The sequence below is a fragment of the Geotrypetes seraphini genome, chromosome 11 (genome assembly GCF_902459505.1).
Source record: "Geotrypetes seraphini chromosome 11, aGeoSer1.1, whole genome shotgun sequence".
In the NCBI taxonomy this organism is placed as follows: domain Eukaryota; kingdom Metazoa; phylum Chordata; class Amphibia; order Gymnophiona; family Dermophiidae; genus Geotrypetes; species Geotrypetes seraphini.
This window is the reverse complement of record NC_047094.1, coordinates 126,477,288-126,492,965: the sequence shown is the minus strand read 5'-3', so window position 1 is coordinate 126,492,965 and position 15,678 is coordinate 126,477,288. Positions and strand designations below refer to the sequence as shown.

At 42.5% G+C, this 15,678-nt stretch overlaps 1 protein-coding gene across 1 annotated transcript in view; it reads right to left on the bottom strand.

Moving 5' to 3' along the window:
- LOC117368880 overlaps positions 1 to 15,678 on the bottom strand; it is a 499,867-nt gene that overhangs the window by 314,470 nt on the left and 169,719 nt on the right. Inside the window, exons 13-16 of the mRNA XM_033962624.1 lie at positions 15,528 to 15,575; positions 11,329 to 11,376; positions 4,933 to 4,986; positions 85 to 138 (exon numbers count right to left, since the gene is read on the bottom strand). Coding sequence (XP_033818515.1) covers positions 85 to 138; positions 4,933 to 4,986; positions 11,329 to 11,376; positions 15,528 to 15,575 — 204 coding nt within the window. The remainder of the gene's footprint in view (positions 1 to 84; positions 139 to 4,932; positions 4,987 to 11,328; positions 11,377 to 15,527; positions 15,576 to 15,678) is intronic.

Here is a 15,678-nt window from a genome sequence, read left to right as displayed (position 1 = left end):
ATGGCCTCCTTTTGGAAACAATTATGTCTCTAGTATAGCCTAAGTAATATTCCATAATTGTTTTAAGAATTATGCAATGCTCACCTGTAGCCAGTAGTCTAGGAGGAATCAGAAACATGAATGTTGCTGGCCTTAGCCCTGAAAATTAAGTATATAAACATGTTAATTTCTTGTTAATGGAGGTTTTGATGGCTTATAGTTGAGAAAAATGAAAAATAATGTTGTTTAGCGATGTTTTGTGTGTCTTATATCAGAGAGAGACTTTTGGTTTCTTACATTTGTCCACTGGAGGATTTAGACATGAGGAAGGGAAAATTATGTCCTACCTGTTAATTTTCTTTCCTTTAATCACAGCAGATGAATCCAGAGACTAGTGGGATTACATCCACCAACCAGCAGGGGGAGATAGAGAGCACTGAATTGACCTCAGGTATATCTTGGATGCACATCCTCCTGTCCAATCAGTATAGGTCTTCTCAAAACAGTTGAAATAAAACATATAAAAGTAAATCACATAAATCACATCAACCGCATTAAACATATGAGACATAGGACACCTATGGAACTTCTTCCATCACATGCGCTACCTGAATCATTGATATATAAAAATCGAGACTGCAACTTCAGTCTAAAGGCAAGCCCAAACTGCTCCTGAGAGTGACAAACCCCGCACCAGGGTGGGATTCTGTATTCATCTGCTGTGACTAAAGGGAAGAAAATTAACAGATAGGACATCATTTTCCCTTGCTTGTCATCAGCAGCAGATGAATCCAGAGATTAGTGGGATGTACAAAAGCAGTCTAAGCCAAAAATTATTTTCTAAAGATAGTAACTAACAAAATTTAAAGAATGTGGGTTACGTCTTTTTCATCATGACGTAACTCAATTTGATTGGGTCTATAAATAGTTTGGCCTTCTCAGTTGATGACGCCATTTTGAGAGAAATATTTTGAACCACGGGGAAAGTTCTGTTCCGTAAGTTGTTGCTTTTTCATTAAGCACTTTGTTTTTAGTTGCCTTAGTATAAAAAAAGGATAATGTTGAAGAAACTAATTACTCTTTTAATGTTTAGGCACTGTTTCAGTATATCCCCCGACGAAGCAGATAAACGTGAAATGGCGGCCCCGTCGGGTTTCAACTGCAGTGCTGTTGATCATAGTCAAAGATAAGTGCTGTTTGAAAATTTATGCACTATCGGTTTTGATTTTTCTATTTATTTTCAAAATATTTAAAAAACTTAAAATAATTTAAAAAATTACAAATATTTATGAAGTTTGAGCCAATGATTGAGATCTGATCTGCTATTATATCTAGCAGAACATTGCCTGAATTTAAGGTCTTTGAGACTTGTCTTCATACATCTATATACTTATTAAGGTGCTAGTTTAGAGGTGATTTTTGGCTTAGACGGATTATTTTTACACCTTCTTTGTATTTGATTCACATGTACAAAAGCAGTTCAAATGTAGGGAGGGAAATAAAGTGAACTGAAAAACCTACCCTGCAGCACATGTCTAAGGAGATACGACACCCAGAGAGTACATATCCCATGAACATACAGAGAGTAACCCCTATAGTCCATGTGAGCAGGAGCAATCCATGCCTAAGAGCAACATGCTGCGGAAAACCCCAGCTACAGTATCCCTCCACAAATAGTATGAGGGCAAAGCAGTCTGCTAATATGATCACCAGACTTCAAATAACCTCCTGTGGAATGCAACCAACATGTCTGGCAATGGTCCTCATCTGATGGCAAACCCCATGAGCTTCTTCGTAAACCAGACCTACTTCCCTCGGAAGGTTTTAGTGCCGCCAGCCTGGACTCGTGACAAAGGAAGATTCCCCCTCTGACTGAAGCCCTCTCAAGTATCAAGTCCCTAGGACTTTCTCTCATTTGAGGCCTGAGCCCCAGGAATATGTCTTGTCCTGAGGCCTGAGCCCCAATAATATGTCTTGTCCTGAGGCCTGAGCCTCAATAATATGTTTTGCCCTGAGGCCTGAGCCCCAGGAATATGTCTTACCCTGAGGCCTGAGCCTCAGGAATATGTCTTGCCCTGAGGCCTGAGCCCCAGGAAACCTTCTTGTCCTGAGGCTGGAGCCCCAGAAATCTGCCTTCCACTGAGGCCTAAGCCCTCAGGAATCCTCTGCCACTGAGGCCTGAGCCGCCCCCAGGAATCCTCCTTCCACTGAGGCCTGAGCCCCAGGAACATCACTCAACTGAGGCCTAAGCCACAGGAAAATTGCTGAACTGAGGACTAAGTTATAGGAGAAATTCCCATATTAGGCCTAAACCCCAGGAAATTTTCTTAATTGAGGTCTGAGCCACATGAAACTCACTCATCTGCGGTCTAAGCCAAGGGAAGATCTCACCTCCAAGGCCTAAGCCACTGGAAGAACTCACATCCGAGGCCTAAGGCACAGGAATATTACCCATCAGTGGCCTCAGCCACAGGCCGACGTCACCTCTGAGGCTTAGGCCACCAGAACTCACCTCTGAGGCCTAGGCCACAGGATTAATTCTCAGCTGAGGACTTAACTGAGCCACAGGAATCTTCCTCTACTGAGGCCCAAGCCAAAGGAACACGTCTCATCTGAGGTCTTGAAGCCGCAGGAATATCATGTTAACTGAGGCCTCAGTCGCAGGAATATCTGTCTTGCAGAGGCCTAAGCCGCAGGAATATCTCACCACTGAAGCCAAAGATGCAGGAATATCTCACCACTTAGGCCTAAGTCACAGGAATATCCTACCTCTGAGGCCCCAAGTCAACAGATCTCACCACTGAGGCCTAAAACCACAAGAAGATCTCACCTCTGAAGCCTAAAGCCATAGGAAGATCTCACCTCTGAAGCCTAAAGCCATAGGAAGATCTCACCTCTGAAGCCTAAAGCCATACGAAGATCTCACCTCTGAGGTCTAGAACCACAGGAAGATCTCACCTCTGAGGTCTAAAACCACAGGAAGATCATACCTCTGAGACCTAAAGCCACAGGAAGATCTTAACCTCTGAGGCCTAAAGCCACAGGAAGATCTTAATCAGTGAGGCCACAGGAAGGGCTCTCAACTGAGGCCAGCCCTAGAAATCGACCTCCACTGAGGCCTACATTATAGGGCCATGTCCCATCCTAGGCTTAACCCACCACAATCTTTTTTTTTTTTTTTTTTTTAACTGAGGCCTAAAGCCCCAGGAATATTTCTCACCTGAGGCCTAAAGCCCCAGGAACATTTCACGCCTGAGGCCTAAAGCCCCAGGAACATTTCACGCCTGAGGCCTAAAGCCCCAGGAACATGCACAGAAACATTTCTCTCTACTGCGTCCTATGCCACAGGAACATTTCTCTCTACTGAGGCCTAAGCCACAGGAACATTTCTCTCCACTGAGGCCTAAGCCACAGGAACATGTACAGGAACATTTCTATTGAGGCATAAGCCACAGGAACATTTCTCTCTACTGAGGCCTAAGCCACAGGAACATTTCTCTCCACTGAGGCCTAAGCCACAGGAACACGTACAGGAACATTTCTCTCTATTGAGGCCTAAGCCACAGGAACTTTTCTCTCTACTGAGGCCTAAGCCACAGGAACATTTCTCTCCACCTAGGTCTAAGCCACTGGAACATGCACAAAAATATTTCTCAACTGAGGCCTAAACCACAGGAACATGTCTCTTTACTGAGGCCTAAGCCACAGGGACATGTCTCTTTACTGAGGCCTAAGTCAAGTACTCACGTGCTCCTGCACTACCGAAAGGCAAAGGGAGAGCTGTTAGTGCTACAGCATACAGGGTGCCGGCACCCGTGGTCAGCTTTTATTCATATGGGAAAAGACCCTCTGACCACATCAGCTTCGTCTTCTTTTCTCCACTGGCTGGGAGGGTGGGAAAGGGACCTGGTTTGGCCCAGGTGTTGCCCCTAAAGTTGGCTCAATATGGCAACACCCCTAGGCTCTACTGAAGCCATAGCAACAGGAGCAAATAGCCTTCCGTCCTCAGGAGCCGAAACCAGGAATCAGCACGATAGCAGTCATTTTTCAGATCTAGGAAACTGGTGCTGGTAGCTGCAGCCAAGCCTGGCTGAAATCCACTGCACATTCCAGGAGCTGTAAGAAACCCATCCTCAACCTGCTGGAGATAGAGTATACTGATTGGCAAGGAGGATGTGCATCCAAGATATACCCGAGGTCAATTCAGTGCTCTTATCTCCCCTTGCTGGTTGGTGGACATAATCTCACTAGTCTCTGGATTCATCTGCTGCTGATGACAAGGAAGTAACCTCGTGATTAAACTAATAGGCTGGGAACCAAGGTATCAGTATTCTAATCCTGCTTCTTCTACCTCATTAAATCATTTTTTTTGTAACCTTATAGAAACTTGAGCATTAGAACAACATTTCACATATTTGGGTAGGTGCTCATGAGAATGGTTATAAAGAGATACAGTATATGCATTAAAAAAGTAAGGGCACAGAAATATCCCCCTCATGCAATAATTTAGCACCTACATTTGCTCACCAAGTACCTGCATAAGTTAATGAATACTAGCACTTATGTATGTGACTGTTGCAGCTACACATGTATTAGCTGGCTTCTAAACAGTATACTATAACTATAAGCAGTATTCTATAACTTTAATGTGCAATCTGCATGTTTAGAAAAATATTCTAGGTTTCAAGTTTGGCACCATTAGATTATATCAGATTACATTACCTCATATTTGGTAGTCTTATTCTGTTGTCCAAAGAGAACCTCAATTATAAGTAAGTAACCTCATTAACTGCACGAATAACAGTATCACAATTTGGCAATCATAGAATACTACCTACATCTAATCATCATATTCTAAGGAATTCAATTGGTATTACACTCCTTTGGTACTATTTTTCACAGTAGCTGATTGTGGTTGTCCACATTATTACATAAGTAAAGTTTAATACTCACCTTGTTGCTCTCCAGTTGTAGTTTTTGTAGAGAAGAATTTATACAGCCATTGTTCTAAAGGAAAACCATATTTGTTAGTATATTCTGTATAGATTGCTTGCAATACATTTAAGTGGGTAAAGAATAGATAAGTCATATTAACAATGAAGGAAAGGGACCAACAACATTATCAAACCTGTAACATTTGTTGCAAGCTACATCTATCCAGATTGCAATTCTAACTGTTTCAACCTATTTGCTGGTTCCTGGAGGAGCCATTCTTTACAGAAAACCTTACCAATGATCTAAACTAGGTAATGTTACATGACCTATGCTGAAGAGTTCTGTGACTAGCTGCAAGACATAAGGATAAAGAATAGGGTATAATTTTAATATGAAAAGACCTAAAACACCAAAAATATATTTTTATCGGATATTCAAGCTGCAGTGGTCAGCACTTTTCAAAATACTGACTGTCATGGCTTTTTATACCCTGATAAGGCTATCCTGCCTTAAATCAAAGTTACCGGGTTTGTCGACTGACTATCACCTCTAACCAGGATTATTCCCAGTTCTATTGAAGGTCCACCCCCAGATGGCCCTGGATAGGGGCAAGGCAATCTGTTTGGATATTCAGTGGCATTGTCCATACAATACTGATGAAAAACGTAGACATTGGCTTATTCAGGTAGGAACAGCTTTTACCTGTATAATTCTAAATGAATCTCAAGCCCTTGGTGTTTTGTTTTGTGCCATTTGAAAGAAAAGAAAAAATATGAAATTTTATTTTTTGTGTTAGCATTTGCTAAAACTAGGGCATATTAAAAGGACATTTTTTAAAGCAACATTTTTCCCTGGATTCTATTTAATGGTTCTTTAAATTGTGCATGGAAATATGGATACACATCCAATTTAAGTGCACAATTTAATTGTTTAATGAGCTAATTAGCACTGATCATTGACATCTTAGTAAGCAATTTTTAGTGCTAATCGAATTTAATTGAAATGTATGTTTGTAAATTGTATGCATGGTTCCAAAATGTGGACATGGCCAGATCAGGGGCATGCCTCAAATTTACACGCAATTATATAATGAGGGGGATCTGCTCCTAATTTAGGTATGAGGAATTACATCACATTATAGTTAGTGTGGATAGTTGTGCCAAAATTTAGCTACAGGTCCAGGTTGTAAGAGCTGTTCTATAAACTATGCCTAACATTAAGTGCCATTTATAGAATAGCGCTAAGTGGGATTTTTATCATTGCCAATATTTTAGATTCCATATATAGAGTTTAGTCATGTGTAAAAATAGGTATTAAAGTTGCATGTCCAAAATGCACATCAGTTATGTGCATGCAAGTTATATTCCAGGTTTTACCTGAAATAAGCGATGTTCCTGAAATGGATTTGAGAAAACAGTTTGTATTTATGTTCTTCCTATGTTCTTGTTCATGTAAATTAAGCCTGGAAATTTGTGCATAGACAAGAGCATTCTAAATTCCTTCCAAAGATAGTGTCAGAGCTCCATCTTTTAATCAGTCTATCAGGAATCTTTCCAGCTGATCAGGCTCATAAAATATACTGAACGCTTAAATAAATTATCATACATTTGACAGGAAATTTCATAAAGTAGGTTGTGCCAAGAGCTCTAGACTCATATTGAAAAAATTGTTTGCGACTAAATTGTGTTTCTCTAGAAACATCCAGGAAAAGCTTTAATTTCTCTCCCCAAAACAGGAAATCTTTTCCAAAAGCTTCTATCTAACAAAGATGAAAACGCACTATATATTTTTGATGGCAAAGAGCCTTAGGAGTTTCTTTAGTAAAAGTCACGTGAAGATGAGCCCCCAGGATGCAGGCGCTAAACATGAATTCTGTAACAGCAGTTCCATGCTGTACTGTCGTTCTAGAATACCAGATTAAGTTTGCATTTTCATGCCTAGCTTTAGGTGCAAATATTTAAGTCAGTGAAAGCCTGGTATAAATGCTTGGGTCAACCTACTAGCATTTAGGCACATAAATGCAAGTATTCTATACCAGTGTTCTTCAACTGCCGGTCCGCGGTCTGGTGCCGGTCCGCAGAAAATTCCTACCTGTCCGCGAAGGGCCAGAGAGATCGGTTCACAAAATTCCTGCCGGTCTGTGCAGTGTCAGCGAGAACCTCTGACAGTAGCTTCCTCCCCTCTGCTCCCCTCCCAGCAGTTCTCAGTACTTGCCTGCAGCAGCGATTCACTTAGGCAGCCTTGTGATTTTTGCAGAGTCGCGGCCCACCTCTGATGATGCTACTTCCCCTTTCCTCAGAGGCAGCGTGACCCATCAAAGGACCCAAGGCTGCCTAAGTGAATCGCTGCTGCAGGCAAGTACTGAGAGCTGCTGGGATGGGAGCGGAGGGAAGGGGAGGAAGCCAGTGTTGGAGGCTGGGAAGCTGCTGGACAAAGGGAGAGCTGCTACTGGACCTGGAGGGAAAGAGAAGGAAAGATGCTGCTGGGAGGGGAGGAGGGAAGGGAAGAGAGTGACTGTTGGATAGGGGAAGGAGGGAAAAAAGAATGAGTACTGCTGGACAGGGGAGGAGGAAAAAAGGAAGGAAACAGGTGGCAGGGAGATTAGAGGAGAGGAAGGGGTCAGGGTGGAATGGAGAGATCAGATGAGGGAAAGGGGAGAGACAGGAATAAGAAAGTAGAGAGAGAGATTGATGCTGGAAAGGGGGTCAGCAGAGAAGTAAGGAGAGAGGGACAAAGATGCTAGGTCTGGTGTAGGAGAAGCTGGAATGAATCATGTAAAAAGGAGAGAGGGGGCACAGGCTGGATGGAAAGGGGAGAGGGGCATAGAAAGAAGGCAGATACCATGTGGAAGGGGGAGAGGGCAGACAGTGGATGGAAGGGGCAGATGCTGGACTGAAGAGACAGAAAGTGCAGACGCTGGAAGGAAGAGAGTGAAAAGAAGATGAAAGCAGAAATCAGAGATGACAAAAGGTAGAAAAAAATTTTATTTCTATTTTGTGATTAGAATATATCCGATTTGAAATATGCATCCTGCTAAAGCTGGTGTTAGACATAACTGGGGACTGCAAAGCCCACGCAGCGATTCTTTAACTTCTAGCTGACTTAGGGCTCTCTCTGACCAGGGGGCAGTTGCCCTAGTTGTACTCCCTAACACTGCTCCTGTCATGTGTGACTACGGTATTCTGTTAGCATGATATTTCTGTGTAGCATTCTGTCATTATTTGGCTTATTCAGTTTTCTTGATAATAGAGGGGAGACAGGGGTTTTGTTGATCCTTGCTCTGTATTATTTGTATTTATAAAATGACAAGCTCTGTATTATTTGTATTTATAAAATGACGAGCAAAACATTTGCAAAATCGGCGCCTCAGAAACCAAGCGTGCTCGATTTGCGAGCGATGCCCCCCACGATCCGGCACCCTCCCCCCGTGATCCGGCACCCCCCACTGCGCCCTCCCGCTGCGATTGGGTACACCCCCTGCTGCTTCTTACTGTCATTGGGCTTGGGCATCGGCACCGGCATGACCTGTGCGTTGGTGCCGGTGCCCGAAGATTGGACTCCTCCTCTTCTTGGGCCTTGAGCATCTGCGCATGCTCAAGGCCTGCGAGTTCATATTCTCTCCGAGATCTCTGAGAATCTCTGAGATCTCCGAGAATCTCAGAGAGAGCGTGAATTTGCAGGCATTGAGCATGCGCAGATGCTCAAGGCCCAGCAAGAAGAGGAGGCTGATCTTCAGGCACCGGCACCAACGCTCAGGACATGCCGGTTCCGGTGCCCATGCCCAGATGACAGTAAGAAGCGGCGGGGGGGGGGGTTCCCAATCGCGGCTGGCGGAGTGCCCAATCACGGGGGCAGGGTGCCGGATCTCAGGGGGGAGGGTGCTGGAACGCATGGGGGCCTTCGGGGGGAGCAATGCTGGTTCTCGTGGGGGGGGGGGGGAATAGCAAGCCCAACCGAAGTAAAGAAACAATGGTCCAACTGTCTGCAGTGAAAAACAATCCAGAGCAAACAAAACAAAATACTGCAGACTTTGTACACGATGCAGGCAGACTTTATTTATGACGAATAAAACATTTAAAAACCTTTTACCAAGCAAGGGGGGGGGGGGAATAGAGCAGCGAGTTTCCATTATTTCCTATGGGGAAACTCGCTTTGATAAACGAGCATTTTGGATTACGAGCATGCTCCTGGAACGGATTATGCTCGTAATCCAAGGTACCACTGTACATTATTTACTATATGCTCCTTTTACACAGCTGCACTAACCCTCAAGCGGATGCTACTAAATCTCCCATGCACTAAAAATCTTCACTATAAATGAGTTTTCCACTCCATGCTTACCTTCCTAGGAATCAAAACTTGGAATGGCCTTACAGAAGGGATCAGAACTGAACCTTGCCACATCATCTTCCGAAGTAAACTGAAAACTGAAAACCCATCTGTTCGATACTTAATCTCCTTTACCCTCTCTTCTCTCCCTTTCCCTTCTTCGTCTCTCCCCTTCCTCTCCCTCCTACCTATCACCTCCTCTCTCTCCCTCCTCTTTCTATCCCATTTACCTCTCTTTACAGTCGCCTTGAGCCTGTATATGCATGAGTGACGCACAAATAGAAGATTAGATTAGATTTGAAGCACGGTGAATGCAAAGAGGCCCATTCAGCATGCTGCTAGTCAGTAGTGCAGCTTTGAAAAAGGAGCTCTTCATATACACTTCAGTATTCAGCCTAGTGATCTTATGTGGTCTGCGACTAATCCAGAAATTCAATGTTGGCGCCAAATCTGGCAATTGGCACTGAATTTCTGTTCTATTCTTGGCTGGATAGGTCTTAACAGCAAAAAAAAGACCACTCTTTCCCCTCCTAAGGGATACCACCATAAGGTGGTAGATAGGCTTGTGTGTTTCTTTGACTTGGAGGACTATGCTATAGGGCCACTCATATCAGACAAGCCTCTGAGGAGAAACCAGATGAAGGTGTCTCAAACTTGAGAGAGTAAAGATATGGTGACTTTTAGAAGAGAGCAAGAGGATGGCTATTCTCTCCAACAGCACTAACTACAACAGAGAACTGCAAAGGAAAGACTCAAACATACCCTCCGATTTGGGCTTCCATTCCCCACCTCAAACAACCAGGCACTTCGGCTGGAACTTTGGGCAGATCCATAGAGCTTAGCTTGGAAAGGGTTTTGTTAAGCCCAGAGATTTGTCTGCCAACACTGTTGTCTGGAAATGCAACGGCATCAGGAAGCATGGTGCAAGGGGTGGTGTTTGCCTCTGATTTAGCTGTCTCTGCTGGAGAGACTCCTGCTTCTATTTCCACACTAAGTGGATTGGTTAAGGTAGCTATTTGGGGAGCTTCTATTGTGGCCATCGGCGCAGGGAAGATGCTTTCTGGAAGAACCTCAGTGTTGAATTATCAGCAGAGGTAACAATGAAATTAATATGAGCAACATTTTAGAGCCTGGAGAGGTCCTATTAGGTCTTCTCAATTTTCTAAATGCAGATTTTGAGACTCATTCTCAGAACCTGAGCTTGCATGCTTCCATATGAATTTAACTGAGTTTCTTCAGTCATCTATGGAACTAATATCAGGGAAGACAACTCTTGTGGTCACTTTTGTGTTGGAGCGTAACTGTAATATGGTGTTGAAATAATACTTTAGGCATATGAATCAGATGTTTTTTGGAGGGGTATTTTTTGGCTCAAATAAAATAATTCTTCCTGACTTGTTATGAGTGACTCAAGTTAGCAGCAGCTTTACAGTTTTGAGATCAAGGGTTTTGGCTCTACCTGGGACATTTATTTTGTAATTTCCTTCATGTTGTTTTGTAATTTTTCAGTCTAATTCATATTTGTTTCTGGAGCTGATTCCTAAGGAAGTCCAATAGTTTCTAAACCTTAACCAGATGTTCTAAACCATTGTGCAACTCTTTATAAAGGCTATATTTTTTCCCTTTATTTTTGTATAATCTTGACTCTCCAATTGTGGGCTAAAATACGTATAATGATTATTAATATTTCCTTTTTCTTTTTATCTTTATTTACATCCTTTCATGTTTCTTATTTCATATTACTGTTCATGCATTTTTTGAATGTATGTGATAAAAGTTTCATATAAAAAATTAATGAACTTAGCTGGTAAATCTCCAAATATTGCCGGTGACTGGCTATGCCATACAGTATAGCTAGTCATTGGCCAATCCAGCGAGCCAAATATTGGCTATGTGCTATATAGCTAGCTAGGAGCCATTTCCTGCTGGCCATATAGAACTGAATATCGGCCTCATGGTGTACAAATAAACAACAATAATGCTTAGATGGAAGTCTATATAATAATAATAATAACTTTATTCTTATATACCGCCACAATCTTGCGACTTCTAGGCGGTTCACAATGAAGAAAAACTAAGGCTCACCTTCATTCTGTCCAGCTGGAAACTTCAGATTGAACGTTAGTTTTGTGCCTGGTTTAGAAAATAAAGGAAATATTTTAGTTTTCTATAAACATTAATGACATTTTTAATTCCTAGAGAAATGGGTGCTCTGATGAGATAGAGTCTGCTACAAAGAGGGTCCTCAGGATAAGCTCCCTAATCAGCCTAATATCTGCTAGGCCCATTGCAGATGAAGAAGGAAATATGGACTAACTACATATCCCTCTCCATGAACAAACTTCAACGATGCAGATACAAGAAAGAAAAAGTAGTAAAGACCAGAATTTGAGAAAGAATATCTACTTCATAATATGGATGTCCAAGTCTGTACCTCAGTTATAAATATCCATTTTTCATATATTTTAGAACAGGATCTGCTGACATATAGTTTGTTCTAAATGGATAGCTAAGTGTACGCGAGAGTGTGGTGCAGTGGTTACTGCTCCTTGTGACCCTGGACAAGTCACTTAATCCCTCCATTGCCCCAGGTACATTAGATAGATTGGGAGCCTGCCAGGACAGACAGGGAAAACTACTTGAGTACCCGAATAAATGCATGTAAACCGTTCTGAACTCCCCTAGGAGAACGGTATAGAAAATGGAATGAATAAATTAATTAATTAAGCATGAACATCCATTTTACAAACTAAAACCTCCAAACTATGAGGGGGTGTTGAAATGTTCTCAGCCCAACCAAGAAGAGAATGACATGATCTGAAACAATTTCAAAATGTGGACTTTCATTTCTGTAAATTAGCACTAAATGACATGAGATAACAATCATCAGATACAGTGGCAAAATAACATTTGGAACTTAAGAAGTGGGTTGGTTGGGCTGAGACCTTTACAGCACCCCCTTATTTGAACAGGGCAAAATTAAGGATCTGGATGTCTGTGGGCAACAGCAGAGCAACCATATTATAAAAAAGACATAAGAACATAAGAGTTGCCGCTGCTGGGTCAGACCAGTGGTCCATCGTGCACAGCAATCTGCTCCCGCGGCAGCCCTTAGGTCAAAGACCAGTGCCCTAATTGAGACTAGCTCTACCTAGTGTATGTTCTGGTGCAGCAGGAACTTGTCCAACTTTATCTTGAATCCCTGGAGGGTGTTTTCCCATATAACAGCCTCCGGAAGAGCATTCCAGTTTTCTAACACTCTCTGGGTGAAGAGCTTCATTACATTTATCCAGAATCTATCCCTTTTCGTTCCTCTACCTTGGAGTGGGTAAACAACCTGTCTTTATCTACTAAGTCTATTCCCTTCAGTCTCCTCTTTTCAATGGAGAAGAGGCCCAGTTTCTCTAATCTCTCACTGTATGGCAACTTCGCCAGCCCCTTAACCATTTTAGTCACTCTTCTCTGGACCCTTTCGAGTAGTACTATGTCCTTCTTCATGTATGGCGACCAGTGCTGGACGCAGTATTCTAGGTGGGGCGTACCATGGCCCGTTACAGCGGCATGATAATCTTCTCCATTCTGTTTATGATCCCCTTCTTAATCATTCTTAGCATTCTGTTCGCCATTTTCGCCGCCACCGCACATTGCGTGGACGACTTTATTTACTTGTCTACCAGTACTTCCAAGTCTCTTTTTGGAGAGACTCTCCGAGTACTGCACTGGACATCCTGTATTCGTGTATAAGTTTTTTGTTACCGACATGTATCACCTTACACTTATCCACGTTAAACCTCATTTGCCATGTCACGGTCCATTTCTCGAGCGTGTTTACCCCCCACTCTCTGTTTCTTATCCGCCAACAAGTTTTTAATCCACTTGAGTATTTCACCCTCAATTCCAAGACTCACAATTTTTTGAAATAGTCGGTCATGCTTCTGAAAATCCAGATATTAAATGTCGACCGGGTCACCCTTGTGAAAAATTCTGCAAGTCTCAGAATAAATTTTTCCACCATTTACCCAAGTGTATTGCTTGCCAAATAAAAATGGGACTCTGAATGTGTCGTAACTTCTAGAAACGTCAGATAGAGATATAGCAATACCAGACTGTAAGTTGTTGAGAAATGTTAGCCACCTCCGTTTGAAGACTGGTGACTTTAGTATTAGTATCACAGAGCAAATCCTTGATGTTATTTAACTCTGCCATAACAACCTCAACAATATCTGACACATCCTTCGGCAGGGGGTCTTTGAAGGTGTTGGTGGGTCAGGTTTCAGTCTTTCTCCCTCTACCAGCCACCGTGAAAGCCGATTCCAGTTTTGTTTGCCAGCTTGATGTCATAATAAAATGTTGTAACACAATTTTCAACTAAATTGAAGGAGATTTAAAATCAGTTAAATAATATTGAAGCACAGGGAAGGGAGAGCTTAGTCATCACACATCTATCTCCATGCGCAGCCAAGCTCCGCCCCCAGCTTAATATCTTTCTAATTTTGATTTTATTGTAATAATATTGTTTGTTTATTTTGCAGCTTCATTAACCCCTGAAACATTTTTTTTTACTACAGAATATAATTTATAGACAAAATGAAAGTGGAACTGTGGATCCAGGGATAAGAGTAGGTGAGCCTGGGCAAAAAAAAGTCTTTCAGCGCTATAGAAATGATAAATAATAGTAGTAGGAGCTGGATCAGACTGCAGGGTAACAGTTCTCTACAACACTTTAGGCTCATTCTCTCCTCTTCCCCCAGACTTCTTTGAAGGTAGGAAGTGGAGCAGAACACTTCTGTTCTGGAGTCTGAAAAGAAGGTATGGAAATGTATTCTGGCCCAATCCCCTCAGAAATTAAGCCCTGGATATGCAAAATCTTTTTTAAAAAAGAACCCAAAAACCTTTCTAAAATTGTTTGGGATTGAAATCCTTATATTGAACAATGAACAAAATGATCATCTAAATTGTAATCAAAGAATTATCAGTTCCAAATCAACAAACATGTCATAGCATGAGGGGTTCTAGAATAAAGGACTGGGATCATAAGGCAATAGAGGTCATAATGCAACAATGCTTCATAGTGATGCCATATGGTAGCAGTGCCTGCTCAGTCACTCTACCTCAGTACAGGCAGTCCCCGGGTTAAGAAAGAGTTCCATTTTTAAAACTGTTCTTAAGTTGAATTTGTATGTAACTCAGATCTTGTACAGCACACAGTCTATAAAAACATTAAAGAAATAGTCCTTTCATCTTCAACACTGCTTCCCATGCCTCTACACCAGCACCAGGCCTTTTCTCTCCTCCTCCACTGCTCCCCTGTACCTCCACACCGCATGGCTCCATACCTGGCTCCAGCATGCACTGAACCTTGTTTCTCTTCACAAAGCCGAGGGCAGCATTTTCTACATGCTGCCCACAACTACCTTGAAGCTTTCCCTCTGAATATAGATTAGTGGAAAGCTTTCTTTTTCCCTCCCAAATTCTGATCCTAATATTTTTCCCACCTTCTTCACCTCCTTGAGGTCCCTCTTGCATCCCTTTCCCTCCATCCCGTTCCTTCTCTATCACCATGTCCAACATTTCTCTCTCTCATCTCTCTCTTTCCCATGCATCGCTATCTCATTCCTCTTCTACCACCATGTCCAATAATTCTCTCTCCCTTCCTATGCCCAACAATTCTCCTCTTTCTTCATTTCCCCATGTGCACCATCACTCTTTCCCTCTCACTCAGACACCCATACTCAGTTCTCCCTTTCAATTTCCTCCCCCACCTCAGCATCTATTTCCCTCCCTCCCTCCATTCTTCCATCCTATGTCCCAAGTTCATGCTTCCCTCCATATAACTTCATACCCCTCCCTCCTTCCTTCCTTTCATCTTTTGTCTGAAGTTTGTGCTCCCTCTCTCTCTCATGTCCCAAAGTTCCTCTCTTTCTCATTCCCTTCCTCCATTCTGTGTCAGAGGGAAGGCTTCCAGGTCAGCCATGGGCATGTGTATAGGAGCTGGAAGGAAGGAAGAGGAAGAAGCTGGCCAAAATAGGTTAAACACTGTGGGAGGGAGGCATGAACTTTGGACATAGAATAGATGGAGAGAAAGAGGCGGGTGTTTGGACATAGAAGAGAGGAAAAGGGATGTGTTGGGACATGGAAGGGAGAAGCAGGACCCCTATTTACTATTATGAGTTTGACGAAAGTTGGACATTCATAGTCCGGGGACTGCCTGCAGTGTTTTCCTTATGCTATATCTTTGTACAGTGATCTTTGATACTCATCCATGCTTTTATTTGAATGCTTACCTGGACGTAGAAATGGAAATTTGCTTGCAAATTTTTGCATCAATGATTCTGAAATTAAAACAGATATGTCAATCGTGATGAAGTCATCTTTTGCATATTACATCACTGGAAAGTGGAAGAAGGATCTGATTGAAAATAATTGTAAACAGCA